General features: G+C 36.6%; 1 protein-coding gene across 1 annotated transcript in view; it reads right to left on the bottom strand.

Annotated features, from left to right (window-relative positions):
* Positions 1–24,624, bottom strand: part of NEK10 (NIMA related kinase 10) — an 84,200-nt gene that overhangs the window by 44,682 nt on the left and 14,894 nt on the right. The window contains 12 exon segments of the mRNA XM_042044503.1: positions 5,842–5,918; positions 15,823–15,925; positions 16,117–16,234; positions 16,825–16,874; positions 17,470–17,508; positions 17,510–17,626; positions 18,174–18,290; positions 18,408–18,510; positions 19,891–19,912; positions 19,915–19,954; positions 22,091–22,168; positions 24,251–24,312. Of these exon segments, the coding sequence (XP_041900437.1) occupies positions 5,842–5,918; positions 15,823–15,925; positions 16,117–16,234; positions 16,825–16,874; positions 17,470–17,508; positions 17,510–17,626; positions 18,174–18,290; positions 18,408–18,510; positions 19,891–19,912; positions 19,915–19,954; positions 22,091–22,168; positions 24,251–24,312 (926 nt within the window).

Here is a 24,624-nt window from a genome sequence, read left to right as displayed (position 1 = left end):
GAGACATCACCTCATTCTGTTCAGCTCGCTACCAAACCACAGCAATGGGCACCCTTGAGAAACAGACCAGAAGCAAAATAGGACAAGACACCTAAATTGAACTGTCACATGATCCTGCGATGAGAAAAACATTTAATTCCACAGTTTTCTCCTCCAAATTCTTTCTAAAAATCCTTCTGGAATAAGCTAAAGCTTTTATCAACTCTTCTTGAGACAGGAGGTAGAAAGAGAACTAACATACATGTTAAATTGTAAATAATAATCAACAAAACCTAGCCACAAATTACATTTACATAGTCCTTCATCTCCCAGTTTCACAATTTGGCACCTTGCTCTCTAATAACATAGTTATTAACATTGTACTACCTTTCTAGTCATAAAATCATTTACCCCTGCTTGTATAGATTAAATTGTGGAGAACCTAGATAGATACCGGGCAGTAACCCAGGAAAAGAGCTTTCTTCAGCAGAACAGATAGCAAATGCAGATATATGGGTCTGTCTGAAATCACAGGGTACTTAAATTCAAACTCCTTCAATTGGAAGAGACGGAGCAAACCAAGCAAAGACTAAGTCAGTTTGAATAATCCTTGATAGAGCTTTGAAATCTGGCTTCTGTGAAAAAGCAAGCAACTGAACAAAGGCCACACCAGAAACTAAATCCCAAGACCCAAATGAAAAGAGCAAACAGCTTTAACTGACCATCAAAGAAATGGTAAAACAACAAGCAAGCTATTTAGGAAACATCCAAGACAGCAAGGTGATGCATAACAGCACAAGAAATTCAAACAGCACACTATATACTGAGCAGTAAAGCAGAACAAGAAACAGTAGGATTTGAAATAGTAAAGATTTGCCAAGATACTAATGCAGCTAACATCTAGAATATAGAAGAGAATGGGAAAGGCAGAAATAAACCCATCAGAGGTATTCCAAGTCCTGCAGTTCAGATGTCATAAGAACATAGTTTATCTAAATGTAGCTCATTTAACATTACTTAAAATAAAAATGAAAGAAGAATTCTAGCAAACAAATGCCAGTAACATTGGACTAAAAGACATTTACAAGCTATCAATTAGTTTGATTAAATGACTAATCTTATTCTAACAAAAACTATTAATTCATTATCATTATTATCTCCTCTGAAGAAATAATAACATAATAATTATTATAAATTACAATAATTGTTGTACAATTTATGTAAGTCCTACAGAAATAACTATTTCCAAGAAGTACATTGTTGATTTATAATGTATTATGGCAGTACTTTTTTTCCCCTCGAGATAGCAGTCTAAAGTCACCATGCAGTCTATAAAATTATTACATGGTATACTCCACCCCTCAGCATTAAAGTAACTCTTTAGAAAGTGGATCAGGACCACTCACTTGATAGAAAAGAAGTACAGAAAACTGTTTTCACACTCCCTTTCATGTAAACAATCTGTGCTATGGCTTTAAGCTACTTAAAAGCTGTTGTGAGTACAACAACTTTCCTCTACTCAGGATAGGAAAAATACATCTGTATGGACTAGTCCATGTTACTTCCGAAGTGGCCTGCTTTCTTTTAGTCCAAGATTTTTTTTCATTCTCTCCTGTCTAGTATCAAGTTATCTCTTACGGTGGGACTTCTATAATTGCCACTGGAACATTTTTCCAGAGATAAATACAGGTATCTTCATGCTTTCTTACTTTGTTTCACATAATTTCCAGTTTTACTCCCAAGTATAATGCTGTGTCACAATGGACATGGTATTAAGTACATTCAAATGTCAGGTGACAGTAAACTAGACAAACTTCTTCCTTAACAAAAACTATATAAAATTAAATCATTTGACCATCTTTTTGTAAGGCAGTCTCTGTCAAGTACTTATCATGTTCTTCCTTGAGGTTCATCCAGCTGTCTTTTCAGCCATGGGGTGCCCATAATGAAACATAATGTTCTACACAGAGTTGTGCTGCGGGTTACACATAGGGACAGTACTGCCTGCATGCTCAACCTATATTGTCCCTGTGGATTCCACCTCCAATTGCACTGGACTTTTTGCTGACACACATTATTATAAACCTATGTCTACACCACAACCAAACTTACACAGGTGTATTTCCTTGCTATCTTTCATTCTCAGAGTGAACACCCGCATTAATCAACTTTCAGAAGATCCTCTGGTAAAAAGATCAGCATTAATCTACTGAAAGGATTATTTAACTTTTGTTACCTTTCTATTCAAATCAGTAAAGCCCCTCCAGGAGTCATCTGTTCCATGAACGGCAGAACTAGCACAAGACCAGTTTTCCACTAGTTTTTTGTTCTCCCTCATCATTCCACAGTACCTTCAGTTTCATATTCTCTTGGTTATCTAAACACAACAAACTACTGTCACATGACAGAATGTATTGCAGCTATTTGGAAGGGAACATTTCAGCTGAGTTTAAAAACTTTTCTCACCAAGATTGAATTGTTTCACTGCTTGCTATCCATCACCAAATTTTTACAAACATTGAAAGAACCTAAACTCTCAAACTTTGTTGAAATTGGTAAAATGTTTCAGATACTATTTTTGGAGGAAGAAAGCGCTGCTGGAAAATCTGGTAATCAGTTTGACCATATAGCATCATAAAGGCTAAAGTATGTATGAAAATACAACACACTCCCTCATCTTAAATTAACCTTTCCCAACACAAAAATGCTTTAAATAAGTGAAAATATTATGTCACCACAATAAGCAATGCAGCTACTGCAGGTCTCTACATGAAATCATACCAGAATATTGATTTATGTAGTGCTCTCACGAGATATGGTTATAAACAGAAGCAGTGATCAGTACTAAAAGAGAAATTTGGTTAACAGAACACAGTATACAGAGTATGTAGTCCATAAACAGAAAGATCAAGGGATATTTTCTCCTCCACAGCGGAGATGAGCGACACAAGTAAAATAGTACCTTCAATTACCACTCAAATGGGAGTTTCCTCAAAACATAACAAGAAAACTCCTCAACTTTAGCACAAAAAGCTAAATTAATAACATTAATCTGTGCATCAGTTTTCTAACATTTGAAAACAATTTTATTTCAGAAAGATCAAGTTAGCTCGCCAACTAATGTGGAACTTTCTCGCCCGCTTCTTAATGACACCTGAGGGATCTACTCACAGTTTCTCAACAGCTTTTCCAGATCAGTCAAGTTCTCAAGGAATTATGATGGGATTCTCTATTCCACCCAATCTCAAAATTTACTTCATTTCCCAGAGTTTATCTAAATTGTCTCTATACATATACAGATATATACATCTCTTGATCTGCTGTCAATATGTCCCTCTTCTTAAATTACAGTCCTTCTTTTGAAACAAAGAAATGGAAGGTACAAACGAAAGAAAACATCATTCTCTATAAACATGGACAATTACTCTGTCTGGGAAGGCCTTCAAGACAGCATGATAATAAAGACTGTCACCACTAACTTGGAGCAGATTGTTTCTCATGACTTTGAGATGGGAAAAGAGTTTAGGATTCATTACCAATTCCCTAGAGCAGTCTTTTCCTCAATTTTTAATGTATTAAGCGTAAACACACCTATTTAATACATTTGGTATGCTAAACATACACATTGCTGCATTTTTTAGTTCAGGGACATAACCAAGTAAAAGGAGGTTAATTAGTGTGATAGTGGAATACAACCTAGTATGAAGTAAAATTAAAAACCATCACAGTTACAAAGCACAATTATATAAGTCCCTCTCTAAACATAAAACAGTGTCTGCAGTTATTTTATGACAACACAGGGTTTAAAAATTGCATTAGCAAATTGATTCAGTCAAGCCCAAATACAACCATGCTAGGTACATACAGTGATGCGTTTTTATCTGAACCATTCTGCATAACCCTGCTTAGTCAAATTTAAACAATAAGCTTCCAACACTCCTTTTGACATTTACTGTTTTGTTTCTTTACTATATTGTCTGCTCCAAGAAGGGTGGGTTGCATCTCAAACTACCCCGAACTATTACCTGTCAATTCAGAAGAAAGCAATTTCTGCCATTCTAAGATGACAATGCTGTCTCCTCTCTTTCTCTTTTCAGTTTGTTTTTTTTTTGTGCAGAAGCTAATATTGGTAGGTAGACAGTCCTAATTTTTTGATTTCTTAATAGCCTTTAACATCTACTTAAATAATACCAAAAAAAAACCCACACAAAAAATCCAAGCACTGATTAAGTCTATAGGCTCTGATTTCTCCTTCAAGACTTGCGCTAAAATACTGTGCCAGTTCACTTTATTCCTTGTGAACAAGCTTCCGTTTCAAAAAGCCCACCATCACACAAAGTATTAACCAAGCACCTGGAAGGTGGCATCCAGCACATGCTGCTGTTTCAAAGCCTTTTTAGCATTTTTAAATTATTATGACATTGGAAAGACTGATATTTTAGCCTGTCATTTTAAATATTACTCAAGCATACATTCTAAATACAAAGACATCTGTACTGTATCCCTGTTCTCTTTGCCGACTGCAGACAAACAAGGATCACTGCTTCCATGATTTTGCCTGTGGAGTAGAACTGACAAGTAATGTCCCAAAGGATCCCTTACTTGAGAGACTGCAACATGTAAGGGACATTTTATCCTCAATCCTGCATCCAAGTACCTGGATAAAGAGGTAGAAAAAGAACTGCCAAAGTTCTAGGTCTGATGTGAACTTCCATGCATAAAGAGGGTATGAGAACAATAATAAATATAGTATAAGCAAAAATTGTATTAAAAAAAGAGTACTTAAAACCACAGAACACTACTCTCAAACAGAAATTTCCTACAAAATATAAAAATCCCAAAAGATATACAGGAAAAGAAAACAGGCATCTAACAGGCAAAAAGAAGAAATAAATGTAGATAGGATAAGAAAGATTACAACTCAGTGAGCCTGAGTGCCACAGCAGCATGGTTTTGACACCTCTGACACCTCTATTTTAAATTGGTGTTTAACAGAACACAATAACTTCTCATCAACAGCTTCTCTGGCCAGTTGTAAGTGAACAAAACGAATTTATTATTTCAGAGAAGTTGAAAAAGATGGCACATAACTAGTTACACCAAACTCTTACTGCACTTTAAATACCCAAACCATCACTCACAGATCCAGTGCCACTCAGAGATTGTGCTACGCTTAAGGAATATTTGGAGAACCAATTAAGGCAGCCTTGCAATCCCCTTACCTTTGCTCACTAAGAAGTATAATCATTAGTCTTCCAAGGTAAGTGACTTGAATATTTAACATATTACAAGGTCTCACTCTTGAAGCCATTTTAGGATTTAGGGATTTCTAGGGATTAAGTGCCAATCATTATCATTCTGGCACTAGGAATTCACAAGCAACAATTTCAAAAATGGCAAAATGAATTATGTTCAACTGCCAAATGCCTGAGTCCTTGACTCACTCTTAATTCAGAGGAGCAATCAGTAGCTCCCCTGATAGCTTGGAATGTTTAATTACTTATGACAGCCTGCAGGCCAAGCATTCTTACAGGTATAAGGCCATCACATGTGGTGGTGGTAAATGATACTGTTTACATGCACCTTTTCATAATTTAAACCCACACTTCTTTATCTATAAGGATATTCTATATATAGATAAGTTACTACACTACTGCAGTTAGTTCATTTTTGCACCAACTTAACCCACAGTAACCACCGTGTGTAAGACCAGGCAACATCAAAATAGGCAGGCAACCAACTATTGCAGAATAGCTTGTTCCTGCACCTTGTTCCTGACTCCATTGTAACTTGCCTATCTGCTCCAAGAGTAACTATGAAGATGGAAGTTGCTGGACTGAATGTTATATGCAGGAGTATTTAAAATGAGTATAGGATGGCTCCAACTACTGATGCAAGTTTGCAGTTTTCTTGCTTTTGCTTTGCAAGCCCAAAGTCAGCTACAATATTTTTAAAAAAAGACAAAAAGATTTATATCTCAATTGCCACCTTCTGTGCATGACAATCAGTGCTCAGTCACAACAAATGAAAAGTTGGGGGAGGGTGGAAGGGAGGGATTTTTTTTTTATCATTTACATTTCACGGAACTGGACCACATTATCTTTTTATCTCCACAGTCATCAACAACTTACATTTTAATCAGGCCTACCAGCTTTAAAAATACTATAAGCACACCTCTAATGGTTTCAATCTAAACTATATAACCAGTTTCAAGTTTCTATTAATATATTTCAATAAACTATATGACAATGGTACATATTTAATAAGCAGTGATCTAATACTAATCTCTAATAATCTAAATTTATGGTAATTATTTTGATTTCCTTGAAATTATGACAGCTGGGAAGGGTGGACTTTCCACAAATTAAATGTCAAAGGAGCAGGTGGGGGGGTCTAATAACTTCATAGTTCAAAGATGGAATTTTTTAAAAATAATGGTGAATCTTAGCCTTACCTTGTGACAAAAGCTGTAGATTTAGAAGATCATGTAATTATGTTAAAATAAGTGCCTTTTGTGTTATTACCAGGTAGTCTTTCACAAAATGTCACACACAGTCTTTAGAGATTATACTTTTAATCAAAGTTCCATGCAAACTGTTTGTTTGTTTTTTCCAGTTCAACACTCTACTGCTGCCTCCACACAACAACACAGCTAAGATACATCACACTTCATTAAGTCCAAGCACAAAGAGCAAGAAAACATTATTGTACTTGATAAACCCTGTTAACAATTTTTGTATTGTAATACTGCTTCAGAAGCGGGAAGATCTGTGTAGTAAATAATACTGTTTAAAATATTCTAAAACTCCTGTTCTACTTGGACAGAGCCCATAGCATGCCTATTCCAATTGTTTTCACTATGACATAGTTCATAAATATTTTATTTCAAAATGTTACTACTCCTCAAAAGAAGCTGGAGATCTGAAGAAATACAGGTAAGAAAAATTAGTTTCTGTTGGCTCTTGCTCAATGCAAGCCTTCAGGGTCTGAAAAGGAGCAGTTCTTGAATTCAGAAAGGGCCTTTGATAAGAAAGCCACATCTAGACACTCAAGCCACAGATAATTTTTCTTTGAACAAAATGTCCAAAGAAGGACTAGTTCTGCAGTGCTTGGAAAATGTAAGTAAAAAGTAAAAAGACTGCTAAATTAATAGGATCACCTAAGAAGCCTCCCTTTTTTCCCTTGAGTTAAGGCAGTCCTCAAGCAGTTCGCTTCAAGAAATATTAATCCCCAAAGACCAGAGGATTTTGCAATGTTGATACGTCCCTGAATTAATTGGTGTTAATCATTCTAAATTCCTTCCTTTGGAATTCTTCAAATAATATTTGATGAAGGATCTTCAAATAATATTTGATGAAGGAAGAGTATTGAGACATGACAGCAATCAATAAATTCAGTTCCTATTGCTTGAAAGATTTAGTAAAGGAAAGAAGAGAGCTGAACATCTCAGTTCTGGAAGTAGTATTTCATTTTAATAGAACATTAATGATTATCTGCAGGAAAAAAAAGAAAGCAAGGGAAAAATTAGCCAGATGGAGTAAATATATTCTCTTCCTTTTAAGCTCAGGTCCTCAGAAATGGAGGGATAAAACCCCTTCACTGGCATTATTTTTTCCAAATTCAGCTAAACTTTCTTGATGCCAGCAAGAAGCCCCCACATACAACTGATGCTGCCAGAGCTAAGGAATGTAAAGCCCAGGACAATCAGCTTTACATTAAGCGTAAGTATTTTTTCTTAGCTTTTTCAAGCCTATAATAGAGATTTGAATGAAAAAACTGCCAGCTGTTGAACTACATCAAAGTAGTGGCATTGCTTCTTTTAATTTATTTAAGCATCTGTCTTAAAAAATAAATAAATTGGTCTGCAACTTTTAATACTCCATGATTATTTGGCATGTGATGCCAAAAGTTACTACAATAACTAACAAACAAATAAAATAACTTCTAAGAACTGTGACAGGCCTGCTTCATATATCATTAAATGAAGATATGACCAAAGATGACCCCTTATTAATTAGTATTATTATAATTTTTTTTAATTTGTTAAAAAATAGTCAACCATACAAGACAATCCTCCAACAGGAAGAAAAATTAAAACAATATGATGTGGTCATAATCCTTTAGATTCTGAAACACTCCCCTTCTTTCACTTGTTTACACTATGTTTAGAGTTGCAGAATATGTGATAATGAAGCACGGTAGTTTCAAAAAAGATTAACAATCTGTGGAAGAGGGCATGAAGAAAAGACAGAACTATGAAATAGGAGTACGCTGACTTGACTAGTATCTTAACCTCCTACAGAATGGTCTCTGCAGCTTTCATGACAGCCAAATTACAGAAAGTTTCTATATCTTATCAGTCTCTTCAAATGAGCATTTTAGATACCTGCAATGTTGAGGGTTTTTTCTCTTTTTATTAAGAGGATCTGGATTTTCATTTGCTGTTTTATTTCCCAAAATTCTCAACCAGTATTAAACAGTAGATTAGTCTTCTGCAGTACAAACAAGACAAAAATTATCCAGATACATCTTAACAATGACATCATACTTGCACGTTTGTTTCCTGAATTTATATTTGAATCCTATTCAAAAATGCCATTAATTTTTCCTAAAATCAAATATACAAAGACCAAAAGCACAGCAAAAAGGAATATTAATAGAGTATCAAATTCACCCCATATATGAACTTCAGACCTGCTCACATCAGATTTTCACCATCTACCCTCTGAACAGTTTCTTCTTCTACCCAGAAGGGTTCAGGATGAGAGAAAAACCCTTTGCTTCTCTTCAGCAAGTTTGCAATTGTAATCAAGAAGGTTTGTTAGCAACTTACTGAGTTACAGTGATTTGGAGTATAAAATTAGAAATTCAATTTATTTTCCATAAAAAACATATGCTAAAATCAAGATAATTTGCAATTTAATCAACAATAGTACATACTTATTCTACTTTTCCCCATCAATAGAATTGGAACAGAATTAACTTCTCCTCATTCCCAAATAAAACTTTTAGCTATTCTATCATTCTCCTTTCTGTGCTATCATTAATGCTTTGTAAACAATCTACTGCCAGTTTTGTGAAGCTTGTAACTTCTGCACTAGGAACCTAGGCACTGATCCACATCTGAAACTGAGATTTGTAAAGAGAGATGTAATCATGCTATTAATCCACCAATGTTTTCCAGAATGTTTGATTTACAGGGTGAATATAAACAAATAGGAGATTCCACTCAGCCTATTATGAAAATAACTTCAAAAATAGAGTACTAGAAGGACTTCCTTGAACTTCAGTGTGAAGGGTAGCAATTCTGATAATGAATATTAGTTAAATGAGCCATCTAATCTGCTAAAAAAGTAGCATTGATTCAAGTGAATCTGAACAGTGACTAACACACAACCGACACTGGTTATATCTACTTTATCTCATGGCCACTGCTTCTCTGGGCATGGAAGAGAATCCAGAGCCAATAGGTCTTTAAAATAATGCACTCAACATGCAAATATTCTGAATTACAAAATTAACATGTAGCTTTCTTCCAGCACCCAGGAACTATTTGAACTTTCCAAGTCTCATTCAATTCACCATTCTGACACTCCATGGCTACCTGCTATGATTAGAAGTTTATGTGGCAGATGAGTTGTCTCAAAACTAGCATACTGCTGCTATATAATCCTAGGTTCAGACCCATACAGATCCTTTCAGCTGCTACTTTATGATGTGTAGTAAACATTAAACAGAACATGCTGCCCAAAAGAGAGTATGGTGCCCTTCACAGTTCTCCTTGATATCAGCTCTGAAAGGTGCCCAAGTGATTCCACACAGCCCTCTGACCATCAAGGTCTAAACCTTGCTGCAATTAAATGACACTGAGGAAAAGTGATGATCTACAGAGTCTTCTGTTTTGTCCTACAAACAGATGCAACTATAGAGCTCTAGACAGAAATACGCTGTGCTAGAAACAAAATACCGCTGCAGTAAAATATAGCTGCAATAAAAGCAGATACACATTTTCCATTTAGAACTGTAACTTTTCAATGTCTTATATAAAAAGCTGGGCAGATTAAAAGGAAAGCCACAGATAATATTGCTTCAATGAATCTCTAAAACCCTATAACAAAACAACTTTCATCCAGGCTGCGCCTAAAATTCCACCTTTTTTTGTGTGTGTCTGAAACAATAAATCAGACACTCAATCTGACCAGAGATGTACAGTTTCAGTAATGCTTTTCTATCAATTTAGAATGTTTTACAAAATTTCAGGTTGGCATGATTTAGTATTTATATTTTCATAGCATTGGTAGCTCAATCAATTATGATTAAGTGCTGTACCAGCATAAAATGCTAGTTATGGACCCCTTCTTATGAAATTTATGTCAGAAATTAAACAGAAAATGAGTAGAGTGGGCAGTTCTAGAGACTACAAACAACAACATGCTTAAAGTTCTCTACAGTCAGAGACAGCCTGGCTAGGATCAGACTGTAAATATCTGTTTACATTTGCAACAACACACAACATAAAAGAGCCTGAAAAAGATTAGGATAATTCAAGTTTAATTGACATGCATAAAAGATGTCCCAGGAAATACAAACCAAGTTATACAATCTTCACATTAGAATGAAGCACCTCCTGGGTTTAGGACTTTCATTTGTGCCTTGCATAAGTTTAAAAACAAAATAATAAAGAAAGATCTGAATACAGAAACCATGTAACCACACATTACTTAAGGAAACACAGTGTGACTATAAATATTCAAAAATTCTTCATACTATTATCATAGAATGGTTTGGGCAGGAAGGGACCTTAAGATCATCAAGTTCCAAACCCCCTGCCATGAGCAGGGACACCTTTCACCAGGTTGCTCAGAGCCCCATCTAACTCAACCTTGAATACTTCTAGGAATGAGGCATCCAAAACTTCTCTGGGCAACCGGTTCCAGTGGCTCACCACCCTCCCAGGGTGAGGGAGTAATTACTTCCTCATATTTAATCTAAGTCTACTCTCTTTCAGTTTGAAGCCATTCCCCCTTGTCCTGCCACTACAGGCTCTTGTAAAAAGTCCCTCTCCAGCTCTCTTATAGTCCCCTTTAAGTACAGAAAGGTGCTCTAAGATCTCCCCGGAGCTTTTTCCTCTCCAGGCTGAACAATCCCAACTTTCTCAGCCTTTCCTCATAGGAGAGGTGCTCCATCCCTCTAATCCTCTTCACAGCCTTCTTGTGGACTGACTCCAACAGGTCCATGTCCTTCTTGTGCTGAGGACCCAAAAGCTGGACACAGTACTCAAGTAAGGTCTCACCAGAGCATGAGGTATTTCCTCAGGTATTCCTTTTTCAGTAAGACCTATAGACATGATATTCAGAAACCACCCCTAGAAGAGGTCCCTCATAACCACAATCTTGCATTGTGCCAGGCTGGCTGCAGATTTCTCTGTATGAATTCTTGTTTTCTTTCACCATAGGTCCCTGCCTACCAAGTTCTGCTGGAATTGTTCCACAAGGGCCACCTGTAGAACTTTTCTCCATCAGGACAAACAAGCATAATTCTTTAGCAGGTTTATTGTTTTCTGCTCTGACAGCAAGGTGGGAATGTCTCCCACACTATGCACTCCTTTCCTTTTCAACCCAGGTAAAAGCAGAAACTGTGTAATATATCTTCAAGAGATTTGGAATTTGAGTGGTCCCATACTCCTATACATGGTATGAAAAGCCTATCTGTGGGTCCAAGAATTTTCTTAAAGCAGTTCATTGGTGTGGCTGCTGCAGAATTAAAGTCTTAGTCTCTAGAAGCCCTTTCTCCAGTGTATTGCTCACTTCACTAATTTTTTTTTTTAATCAAAATATACCAGTAGAGTCTGAAACTAAGGCACCCCTCTAAAGATAATATTTTTTAAGAACATTAGTTACAGATGAATGAGCTGCCTTTGTTATACTGTCAGCCTGCAGATTCTTATAGCAAGAGATTAACAAGTGTTACTATTTCCAGAAGGACTGATTGAGGAAAATGAAATAGAGCAGTAATATAAGATTCTTTTATAAAGCAAAATAATTTCAGCCATATCCCAATTACACAGTCACATAACACTGCTTCACAGGTAGTCCACTGGAACATTACTCTAGTTAGATCAAGGCAAGTTTGGGTCAGTTTTCAGATTTGAAAGACTCCAGAAAATTGAACTCACTCTATTTAGGATGAGTGTGCAGCTTGTAAACGCAGAACTACAGGTTTTAGTAGATCTTAGAGCAGACCTTCTCTTTTAATAAAAGCTGATAGGATAAATTCAATGCAGAGATTTCTCAATATTTTAGCATATGCTTCACATTCATCTAACATTTTGTAGTAACTTTGTCATGATTTAACCCCAGCCAGCAACTAAGCACCATACACTCAACTTGTCACCTTCTCCACTGGGGAGGAGAATCAGAAAAAAGAAAATAAAACTCATGGGTCAATGTAAGAACAGTTTGATGACTGAAACAAAATAAAATATTATAATATTGTAATATTATAGTACCATCATTTATTATAATATTAATAGCAAATGTAATTAAAGGGGGGGGGGGGGCAGAATAAAACTTAAGAAAAACAAATTATGCTCACTGCAGTTGCTCACCACCTGCTGAAAGATGCCCAGCCAGTCCTCAAGCAGCCATCGGCAGCGCCTGGCCAACTCCCCTCAGTTTATATACTGGGAATGGCATTCTATGGTATGGAATATCCCTTGAGCTAGTTCAGGTCAGCTATTCTGGATACACTCCCTGCCCCCAGCTTGTTGTGCAGCTCTTCTCTGGCAGAGCATGGAAAACTGAAAAGTCCTTGATTTAGAGTATACTCTACTCAGCAACAACTAAAACCTCAGCGTGTTATCACCATTGTTGTCATACGAAATTCGAAACACAGCACTGTACCAGCTAGTAGAAAGACTATTAACTCTATCACAACTGAAATCAGGATAAACTTTCACTAAGAACCACTTGACATGTACTTAATGGACAGTATATTTATCCTCAAATATTGTGAGATATAAGCATCAAGATCACAAATGCTCCAGTCTTTGGCATACGTGGACTGTATGAGTTAGGAACAATACGACAGCATGCATCCATACAGTACATACTAACTATCATCAGGAAGAAAGTAACTTAGTCTTAATTTCATTAAGGTTGTTAAACAACAAGGCTCAATTAAATTCAGAAACAATAGCTAAAATGTCGTCAGCTCTCCCCAAAAATTCAATAGGTACTACACTTGTACCAGTTGTAGGACTAAATAAAGTGTTCGTTTAAATACTGTAATAGTTTTAAACTAATTGCTGTAGTAATGGTCCAAATAAGTTTCTGTTCTTCCAATTTTCCTGAACGCCTACAAATCTTTGACAGAAATATAAATGCTTTTCAAGGGCAATTTTGAGCCAGCTTTTGAAAGTACGTTTAGACTACTCTATATTTAGAATGGAACAAAGATAAGGAAAGGCTGTTGAGACAAGAGTGCCCCTCAGTGGCAGTATGTTGATATAAAATACAATTATATGGTACCTTAAAATAATACTCTGCATATTTATTTTCATCACTCAAGGAAAAATGCACCATTAAATCACATTCTTTCAAAACTGCACCATTACTAAGAATCAGAGGGGGTTTAGCACATGTCAGAGGGGGTTTAGCACATATGGTTTGATAATGAATGAAGTATGTACACGATCAGGTAAAAATATTTACTATGAAACAACTATTGCTAAATATTTATGGCTGAGTGCTTTGTGGATGGGTGTGTGCATGTGCCTACACTTTCCTGTTATATTTAAAGAAGAGAGATTGAATTTTGCAGAAAGACTTCTCACAACAATTCTGCAGCATTCAAATTGTGTATTTTCTTCTGTGTCATAAGCAGCAAGAAAACATGAAGTACTTCTTTGAGGACTTCAAAAACTACAGGATCTGAATTGCCTGGAAGGCTTGCTGTGTGTACCAGGTTGTATTAGTTCACTCAAAGACTAAAACTATGCCATGCTTTGCACTGTTCACACACATATTGCTTTCAAAGCCTGTCCTGGAACCTGCCTGGATTCCTTCCTCCACACTGTGATGATTATAGAAGCATAAATCAAGAATATTCACTACTACAGACTTACACAAACAGCACCTCACTGCAGCTGATCTGGGAACAACTGAAGGATACTAAACAATTTCATGGTAAGATTGGAATAGAATAGACAGCTGTTATACTTTGTATGTTCACTAGCACCTATTCTATAATCTGGTTATTTCTATATTCTTGCAAATTTAAATAAAAACAGGCCTTGAAGCATAACTATAGTTTAAATATTTTAGGGCTAAATCATCTCCTCCATCATATTTGATATCCATAGCTGCAAAAAATATAGTCATGGCTGATACCACGAAATTGTATTAGCAATTATTTTACTTCTGTGCCTGGGAAGATCACAGAACAGATCCTCCTAGAAGCTATGCTAAGATTCAGGGAGGACAAAGAGGTGATTCAGGTGAGCCAGCATGGCTTCACCAAGGGCAAGTCCTGCCTGACCAACCTAGTGGCCTTCTGTGATGGAGTGACTACATCAGTGGACAAGGGAAGGACTACAGATACAATTTTTCTGGACTTTTGTAAAGCCTTTGACATGGTTCCCCACAATAGGAATTGATGAGTGGACTGCTAGATGGATAAGAAATTAGTTGAATGGCTGCATTCCATACTATCCAGAGGGCAGTGATCAGTCCCAATGGACATCAGTGACAAGTAGTGTCCCTCAGGGGTTCATACTGGGACCAGTGTTATTTAATATCTTCACTGATGACATAGATGGAAAGATCAAGTACACCCTCAGCAAATTTCCAGGTGGCACCAAGCTGAGTGGTGCAGTCAGCACACCTGAAGGAGGGGATGCCATCCCAAGGGACCTGGACAAGCTCGAGAAATGGGTCCATGGGAATCTCATGCAGTTTAACAGGACCAACAGTAAGGTGCTGCATCTGGGTCAGGGCAACTCCCGTTATCAACACAGGCTGGGGGATGAACAGATACAGAGCAGCCCTGGAGAGAAGGATTTGGGGTGCTGGTGGGTGAGAGGCTGGACATGACCCAGCACTCAGAAAGCTGAATGTGTCCCGAGCTGCATCCAAACCGGCCAGCAGGGCAAGGGAGAGGATTCTGTCCCTCTACTCCACTCTGGTGAGAGCCACCTGGAGCACTGCATCGAGCTCTGGGATCCTCAGCACAGGAGAACATAAACATGTTGGAGCAAGTCCAGAGGAAGACCAACAAGATGATTAGAGAGATGAAGCACCTCTTCTATGAGGAGAGCCTGAGAAAATTGGGTTTGTTTGGCCTGGAAAAGAGAAGGCTTTGGGGTGACCTAACTGTGGTCTTCCAGTACCTTAAGGGAGCCTATGAGAAAGATGGAGAGGGACTTATAACAAGAGCACATAGTGACTGGACAAGGGGGAATGGTTTTAAACTGAAAAAGAGTAGATTTAGATTAGCTATTAGGAAAAAATTCTTTGCTGTGTGGGTGGTGAGGCACTGGAACAGGGCGTCCATCACATGAAGTATTTAAGGTCAGGATGAATGGAGCTCTGAGCAACCTGATCTAGAGAAAGGCCTGTCCACAGCAGGGCGGTTGAAAACAGATTATATTTAAGGTCTCTTTCAATCCAGTCCATTCTGTGATTCAACAATTTCACTCAACAATATAATAATGCAATAATATGCTAGCTTCCAGGTATGGTGACCAACACCACCCAGGAATCTGAAACCTTCTCAATTTTGATTAAAAAATGCTCCTCAGGTAGATCTTGAGAAATTGTCTTCAAAAAAAGCAGTTCTACTTACTAATTGTAACTTTGTCTTTATCCCCCAACATGACATTGTTTGGAGTGAGATCTCGATGAACAATCCTTTTCTCTTTATGCAAATAACAAAGACCTAGACAAAGCTTAAACAGAAACAGAAAGAGCCTTACAAACATTCTTAAATAGAACCTAAATAAAGGCACATATAATTAAATTCACAGCTATATATTAGTGACTGATACAATAAGCATTACTTTGTTACTTATTAGCCTGAAAACATGGTGCTACTAATTGCATGTAGGAAAGTCCTGGCAAAAAGAATGGAGGCTCTTACTTGGATAAATATATGCCATATTCTGTCTTCTGTAAACTGTTGTTGCTTTTCCTTCAAAGAGTGAAAGTGTTCTCCCAATGGCACCCTCTCTATGAGTTCCATGACTAGGTACAATAAAATAAATTAATAGAACATTATTTATACAGAAGGCATTTTAAAATAGAGTATTTGAGGTAAAAATGTATTTTAAAAGCTGTTATTTTTTACTTTAAAATTTTATTTGTACAGACAGATATATTTTATACTTTTCTACACTTTTTTGTTCGATTTTTTCCTCAGCTGATATCCCAGAACTATAAGGAAATCACTGCCTGATAATCACTCAGCAGGCAGGTGTATGGAGATAACTCATTATTGAAAAGAAAATTAAAACAATATGGCTGGCAATCTATATCATTCACTCTACTACTCACCACAGCTTTTCTCCCTATTTAGCATTTCAGTTGTAAACTTTGGATCTTTAGAGAAGAATGATGCCTGCTACATGTTTACATTGCATCTAATTTTACTGATAGATAAACAAATAAAAACACTATTTCTCATAATTTTTTTCAATTTTAAAGGAATATATGTCTGTCTGAATTTGTAGCAGTTCTTGAAGAAAGATTATTGCTCAAATTCAACACACTCCTGCCAACCTGTAAGTGGTTTTATTATATAAGTCTATTTCTTCACTATGTACAATATGGTAATTCTCTGCATTTATACTCACTTTCCAAGAAGGTTCTGTAATACCGTACAACATTTGGATGATAAAGGTACAATGAGGAAAGAAATGTAGATGCTTAGAATAGTTAAACCAATGGCACAGTATTGAAAATGCTTAGCTACGCCTAGGAAGGAAGGATACTACAAGGATTCCACAAACTTGTTTATGAACTCCAGTGTACCTTCACTGTTACCCCAAATGCAGAGAAATGTTGCACATTACTAGAGTAATTGGGAGGAAAATAGAGTATTATTTCTGGCTAAACACCCCCAGCTCCCTCAACCACTCCTCATAGAACTTGTACTCCAGACCCTCCACCAGCTCCATTGCCCTTCTCTGGACCAGCTCAAACACCTCAATGACCCTCTTGTAGTGAGAGGCCCAGAACAAAATACAGGATTTGAGGTGTGGCCCCACCAGTGCCAAGCACAGGGGGACAATCACTGCCCTGGTCCTGGCTGGCCACACTGTTGCTGATACAGGCCAGGATGCCACTGGCCTTCTTGGGCACACTGCTGGCTCATATTCAGGCAGCTGCCAACCAGCATCCCCAGGTCCTTTTCCACCAGGCAGCTTTCCATATGAGAACTCACAGTTAATAATTCAGAATGCCAACATATCAAACTAGAGCTCACGAGACACACCTGCTCTTTGGTGATGGTTAATTCAGAGACAGTGTTTTTTTACACTGCTGTCTCTGTGTTTTTTGTCCTTTCCAAATGCTGGATTGTGTAAATCGACTTCTTTCATTGCCAGGAGATTTTGTCTGTTATGTTTTCTAACCCATAAACAAGATAAAACCTTTGTACAATAAATACAGGATGGGGATAGGAAGAATGGTATATGGCTACCAGATTAGTTATCAGAGTCAAAACCTTTCTCACAGAATTTATAATCATAGCTTTTTTTGTGTATGATGTGATTAGTAAAAGAACTACAGTCCAACAGTACAGGTTAGCAGTAGACTACTGAACTTGCACAGTGCTTGAAGTAACATTATCTGTACCCAGTGTTGCTTGTCAGATGAAACATGCTTGAATTTTTGTGGTTTTACATAGATTAATTAGCTTTGCAATAGACATAAATGCTGTTAGTGGAAAGGAATTAAGAGAAAGTAAGGTAGGAAACCTAAGAGATACACTGGTCAATCCCATATATAAAACATGGAACAAACAAAATCGCAGCAAACACTAACAACAAGCTCAGATCCACAAAGGCCTTTTTGCACCTACATTTCGCAACTGAAATTCAAAGGACAGTTGTGCCTAGAACAGGTATTAGACCCTCTTCATGAAGCTTCCTCTCAAATCTGGAAAATAATAGCAAAAGAAAAGTTTACCTTCTATACACTTCCAAAAGCTCCATTGCCAAGGTGCTCTCAAACTGCAATTCCTATATGTTTTGTGGGTGCCTTATAGTGATTCATGCTCTCAATATTTTCAGCAATTTGCTTCAATACATCCTCCTAGTCATAAATTAAATTACAAATAAATAAATTTAAAATGTTTATGCCTTTCTTGTGCTATGAATGTGCAAGAATATGACTTCTTAAAACTATGCAGGCTTAAGGTTTTTTACCTACCTTTAAGAAATTTAGCTTTAATACCAACCCTTCATAAGCTCTGATATCATGCACATAATGTCCAATATCAATGAAGATTTCAAAAAAGTCAGTAGGGAAAAGTCTAGAAAGGTTCAAAATTTTTTATATTTTTTAGAAACAATGTACGCAGTAGCAATTAATCTACACCAGAGACTTTTCAATGTTTATTATTACAACTTACTTCAGAACCTCCTAAATAGTACACTTATTTTTCACTAATCTATTGAGATATTAATCCTCTAACACTATATACATAGGAGTTAAAGTCCATTTTAAAAGTCAGACTTCAGCCCCCCCTTGGTTGGGTATGCCAACCAATATAAATACCAATTCCCCAAACAAGTATAAGTCTTTTAAGTCAATGCACCTCCTGAATTTCCAGTAATTTTGCTTTTTTTTTTCTTACAGCACTTTCTTTTATGCTTGTTATCACTGTATCTGAGTTTCTTCTTGTAATGCACTAAGTGATAGGATTAACATTTTTCTGCATTTAAAGAATTGTGACACCCATCTCAGAATTTTTGGCCAAGAATCCTAGTCTAAAAGATGAAAAGGACTGAGAAAAGCAAAAGCCAACAGATAACATGTAACAGTTGATTAGTTAGATATTTGACTGAAGCTTTGTTTCTTTTTAAAGTTCTGGAATAAGTAGAAATGGAGAATATCAGGGCATTTGGAAAAGCCAAGACAGTAAATTAGTCCAGATTCTTCAAAAACTTGTCACCAACCATGAAAATTCATTACACACTGAGGCACTTCCAGTACAAAATCCACCTTTTAAAAATAAAAATAACACAAAAGTCATATTTAGAACTTTAGTAATTTATGATATAAAATAAAAACATAAACACTCCTGACAGGCACACCTCCTAGACACTCCGATTACTATCCTAATCCCACAAATCAAACTAAGATTTCACATAGCCTTTGTAGCCAACATGGTGAAATGGCCATCTTACTAGTAAAAATGCATAATTGATGGAAAACATTTTGTCCTTATTGATCCAAACCTTCCAGCAACACTCCTAAGTAAAACAGCTTGATGCAAAGTCAGACCCATGGTGAAGGAGTAGAGGGCTCAGAGAAAAAGTTTAACTGCTTCCACTTAATTGCTGCTATCCAGGGCTGCAACTTGCGTCTGCTAATCTTCAGGGTAAAAGTATGTTTTATCACCAGCAGTATTAAATCTGTCCTCAACATATATAAAAGGTTGATTCATGTGGGGAGAAGGAGCCCATACAGAGCTAGGTTGTCTGCCATACACACAGAAGAAGTCCCAACACTGAACACCTAATCTTGCAGACTGGCACTGATGCAGTGAAGGGATGAGTGTAGTTATGAAGGGCTATCTGTAGTTGTGAACAGAACAGAAATTGCCCATTACAAAATAATTTACATTTAAAAAATATTTCTTTTTGAAAGCTATCCTAAAAGAGTTTCACAAAACATATGGTTAACATACCTTTTAAAAATATGTTGATTTTTTCCATACTGAAGAGAAATCTCAGGGCTCTGAAAGCATAACACTACAGTAGGAAAAGTACTTACATTAATGAGAGACTTATAATACATATGGAAAAGCCACTGATAAACAACAAGGATTCCCCTTGACCTTATATACTGTCCAACTTTGTATTTAAATGACAGATTATCTTATTAGCCTGATAACAAAGGGAATAAAACTATACTAAGTTCCTCCTGTATTTTAAAAGTATGCAAGGACATTAAGGGGGGAAAAACAATTAAAAAAAAAAAAAAAAGTTGGTGACAACAGCTTCAGCACATGCTGAAGCACACCTAAATCTTGATCATCTCTTTTCATCTGCAGATAGCTCAAGACTTGAGACCTGCTTTCTTCTCCAATGCTGAAAAATGTAAACGAACTGGTGGGTTTGTACTGTTGCAGAAAAAAAGCATTTTGCATTTTTTTCTGAAAAATTCAGTGTGGAGCACCGTAAGTTCTAACAGGGACAAAAAAGAAGAGCGAGAAAAGAGAGATTACTCAACTTTTTAACCCTAAATTCATTGTATTTACAGAGAACTTTATGTACCTCAGCTCCTATCTCTCTCTTAGTTCCAAAACAAAGAAAGTCCTTTAAGACTGCTACTGGCAGGTAGTTAATATGTATGCTTTGATGCAACTCATTTTTATTTCTATTTCTAAAGACTCAGTGATCTGGCACATTTATAGCTGAGCAAACAAAGATAGTCCTGAAGTAAGATCACTTAGGTAGCATGGCAGAAAGAAGCTGAAAAGTTAATTGATCATTGAAAACATACACAATGGGGCAGTAAAGACACCACACCAGGATTGCAAGAATTCTAAGAAAAATGTCTGTGAAACTCAAAAAGGATATTCCAATAGCTGCAACTGTATTTCACAGCAGTAACATTTATAAAGGCAATACAGATAGCAGTGTGAGAAGCTAAACAAGGTTTCATAAAAATATACCTCTTGCACAAAACAGATTTAGTTTTCATATGCGATCATTAAGTCCATTATTCATTCAAATGGCTTCATGTTTAACCCAACTACAGCTGCTTAGTAGCTCTTGTGAGTTATTTCCAACACATTCTGCTGGAATCTAAAAATCTCAGTGGGCATATATTAAGCTCCTTACAGTTGTGTGAGACAACGATACTGAGCACATACTGCAGTTTGTTAGACTGCATGTTAGTTCCATACCTACCCTCCAGGAAGGTTTGTATTTATCTCATCCTTAAGATGATTTAACTGAAGTGCACTATAAAACCTCACTGCAGTAGAAAGGTACCTACTGCACTGAATCTACCCTCCAATTCTAATCTAGAAGAACTGTGATGAGAAAGACAACACTAGAATGAATTAATTTTTTTTTTGGTGGAAATACCTTTCTTCAGTATCCAAGCACACCTAGCTGATTAAATAGTAGAGTAGCTATATAGCTATATAGTGGAAGTGGTTCTGTCAGAACAAAGACCAGGTGAGAGGCAGGATCACGAATGCATTCAGCTGGGCTAAGGACTTTGCCAACTGGAGCAGAAGCAGCTGTGCTCATCCCTGAAGCTCTGAGCACTACATTCCCATAGCTTAAAGAGACACTCACCACTTCACAGAGCCTGAGAAAAGCTACCAGGTAATTAATTACTACTGATAACCTTTAGTCTAAGTTGACTCAAACCAGTACATTTATGAGGGTAATGACATGCAAAACCAAGAGCCATTCTATGCTTATTTGGCCTGTATTTATTCTACACTTAAATTTTCTCTATTTTATGTACTGTCTTCATGTATTTTATTTAACATCCACAGTAAAATGCTCCAGAAATAAACAGGTATTAGTAGAGTGTCAAGTCTAGAGTGAGTTTCAATGAAGATCAAGGCTCGATAAAGAAGATCTGATGTTAGACAACCTGAAAAAGTAGAGGAAAGATTATCGCAAGAAAAATATTGTCTTTCCTTTACACTATATGAAGTGCTAGAAACAAAGTAAATCAGAACAGAAATTGAGTCTCTCTTTAACTTTTAGTTCCTGGGCCATTTGTTGTTTTGGGGGGGGGGGGAGGGGTTCCCCTTTAAATACGATTTTTTTTCTACTGTATTTTAAAATAAACTTTAATTCATAAAAAATTATCAGGGACTGTTGGGGCTTTCATTGTGCAATGATAATAAAGGGAGTTACCTGTAATAAACTGGCTCTTTCAGCATTCCTTTCTTTGTTTGGTAAAATCAGCTTTGCTATTGTATATATTCCATTTGCCTGGAAACAGAAAAAAGTCAGCATTAATAGTGTACCTTTGCATACAAATCACAAATAAAAGTCAGTGTTCAGATAAATCAGAAGCTAATACCAATAGACAAGTTCTCAACATCCTATTGCACACTTAAAATGTAAGCTTAAATGTGTATAAGAATTAAGTCGTTGTTACATTTAAACTGATACCACAAAGAGAGCCTGTGAACAGATAAAGAAGTGCTTCTGTCTCTACACGTGAAGGAAATTGCAGCAATAGTCAGTCACCATGTGGCACCATATTTTGAATTGTCAGGAACAAAATTCAAGTCTCAGTAAAAATAAATTGGAGAAACACCAAAAGCGATAGCCTGAGAAGTCTGTCTGTGCCTTCAGCAGGATTTTGTGAACACCATACTGATGTCAGCTTCCATTTTCATGCAACCATGTGTCCTCCACTATCCTATCCACTTTATGAGTTTGATAGGTGGCTGGTAGATTGAGTTGGAGTACTGCTCCCAGTTACTTGACAAGGTCCCTGATGGAGACTACTCTCCTCTTTAGCAGAGTTGAAGGGAATATGTGTCAGCTCTGCAGAGGCTCTTCTGCAGTCCCCGATGTTTTCTTCAACTGATCACGAAGGGAGAATTAAGCTTAATTAGAATTATGGTTAAGCATAGGTTTTGGACTGTGCAGAAGAGCCATTGAGTCAAACACATTCTGTCTGCTACCAGAATTACCACAGACTGCTGCCAAGGCTGTGTGACAAGGACAGAGGACAGACGGCGGAGAGGGACAGGCAGCAGAGGGCAGCTACTGCAGAAGCAAAAGTTCCCAACTGCCTGATCCAAGAGCCCTTAGACACCAGGTGATATAAACCTTTACAGATTGACCTCCGTGGCACATAACTGAAAGAGTTGCACATCTTTGTCCTCTGTTTTTAACCCAGGTGAGTTGTTTCACTTTGTTCACCATGCAACTCTCGAAGCAAAAAGAAAGAAGTAGGATTTAAAATTACTACAGTGGTATTGTAGGGTGGAACTCCAATTGAAATGAACATGCTTGAGGCTATGTCCTGATCTGAAAGGGGACTGTTGGCTGGTGTTTAAACAAACGGAGAGGTTGGTGTCTTTTGACAGAATGAGCAGCAGCAGAAGTTAAGTTTGAAACACCTTTTCCAGGCCTGCACATTGTACATTTTTAAGTGATGTACTGACACCACAGTTACCATGTACTGCTGGAGCAATGCAGAAAAACTCTCTGTTAAAACCATTTAATTTAAACAAGTGATATTTTATTTTACTGAAATCAGACTCAGCCTAAAATACATACAGTTATATTGTTTAGATAAATAGTTATCTAAATCAGTACAGTTTATTGAAATTTTAATGCTTAAGAATCATAAAAAAATATATATTTTTAGACTTACTTTCATTCCTTTTCTCTCAACCAACAATTTTGAAATATACACAAACTTCTTTCCCATTCATATTTAAGGCTCTTGGTCTCTCGGTTCCTCCAGGAATACCTCTAGTTTGGTTTTAAGCTAAATTGAAGGCTTTGATTTAACATTTAGAGTTTAAGAGTCGGCTACAGCTTTCAGCTGATATTAAGGTCCTTAATATTTGTATCTTTGACTAGGTCTGGAATACAACCAGGGATTTTAAGAATGTTTTATCCCTGGAGATGAATGCCAGGAAGTTATCTCAGAAATACCATACTCTTAAGAAAAAATAAACTGTTTGTGAAACAGCAACATGTCAATTTTTATGATGCATAGTTTTTTGTAATAAACTTCATGAAATTCAGAATTTGCATTTCTCTGTTTATTCTGTGATTACTTTTATTTACGATCCTATTTTGAATATAATAAAAGCATGGCAAGAGGTGCCAAAATAAACCTTGTCTGAATAAAGTTGTTTATTCTTCCAGACACCTATGCTGATAACCTTTGTGTCTATGTCTCTGCGTGTAAATTTATAAAGAAACAGAAGTACTAAAGTTATAGAAAGGCATATTTCCAATCTCTTAAATTATGATAATGAATAACAACAATTACGTGAAATTATAAACTATAATGCCTTACTTAACTGAATAAAATCTTCCTACCTGTACAACCTCGTAAGCATTAGTCTCATTGAGCACCAGTTCAGTAACTGCAGCACAAGAAGCTAGAATAAAGATTCAGATGTAACATTTAGGGCCATTTGACTCTATTGAGAAATCTCCTCTAAAAGGGATTTGGTCCATAACTACCAATAAATCCTCACCTGACTAGTAGTCATTAGAATATCACTTTGAAATCATATTATTCATATTCATCTATCATAGAAAATTTAAAATGAAGTGAAGAAAAATAAAATCAAATAAAAATAATCTCATGCTAAACACAAAATAAAATAAATAAATAACTTTTTTTGTCACTGTTTTTGCAGGTGAAGAAATATATATGTTTCCCAGATACTTTATGCTTTGCTTCTTTC

The sequence above is a fragment of the Corvus kubaryi genome, unplaced genomic scaffold, assembly GCF_017639235.1.
Source record: "Corvus kubaryi isolate FWS band 111438036 unplaced genomic scaffold, C.kubaryi_AGA036_p1.0 37398, whole genome shotgun sequence".
NCBI lineage: Eukaryota > Metazoa > Chordata > Aves > Passeriformes > Corvidae > Corvus > Corvus kubaryi.
The sequence above is the reverse complement of the archived record's forward strand: the minus strand, read 5'-3'. Positions and strand labels throughout refer to the sequence as shown.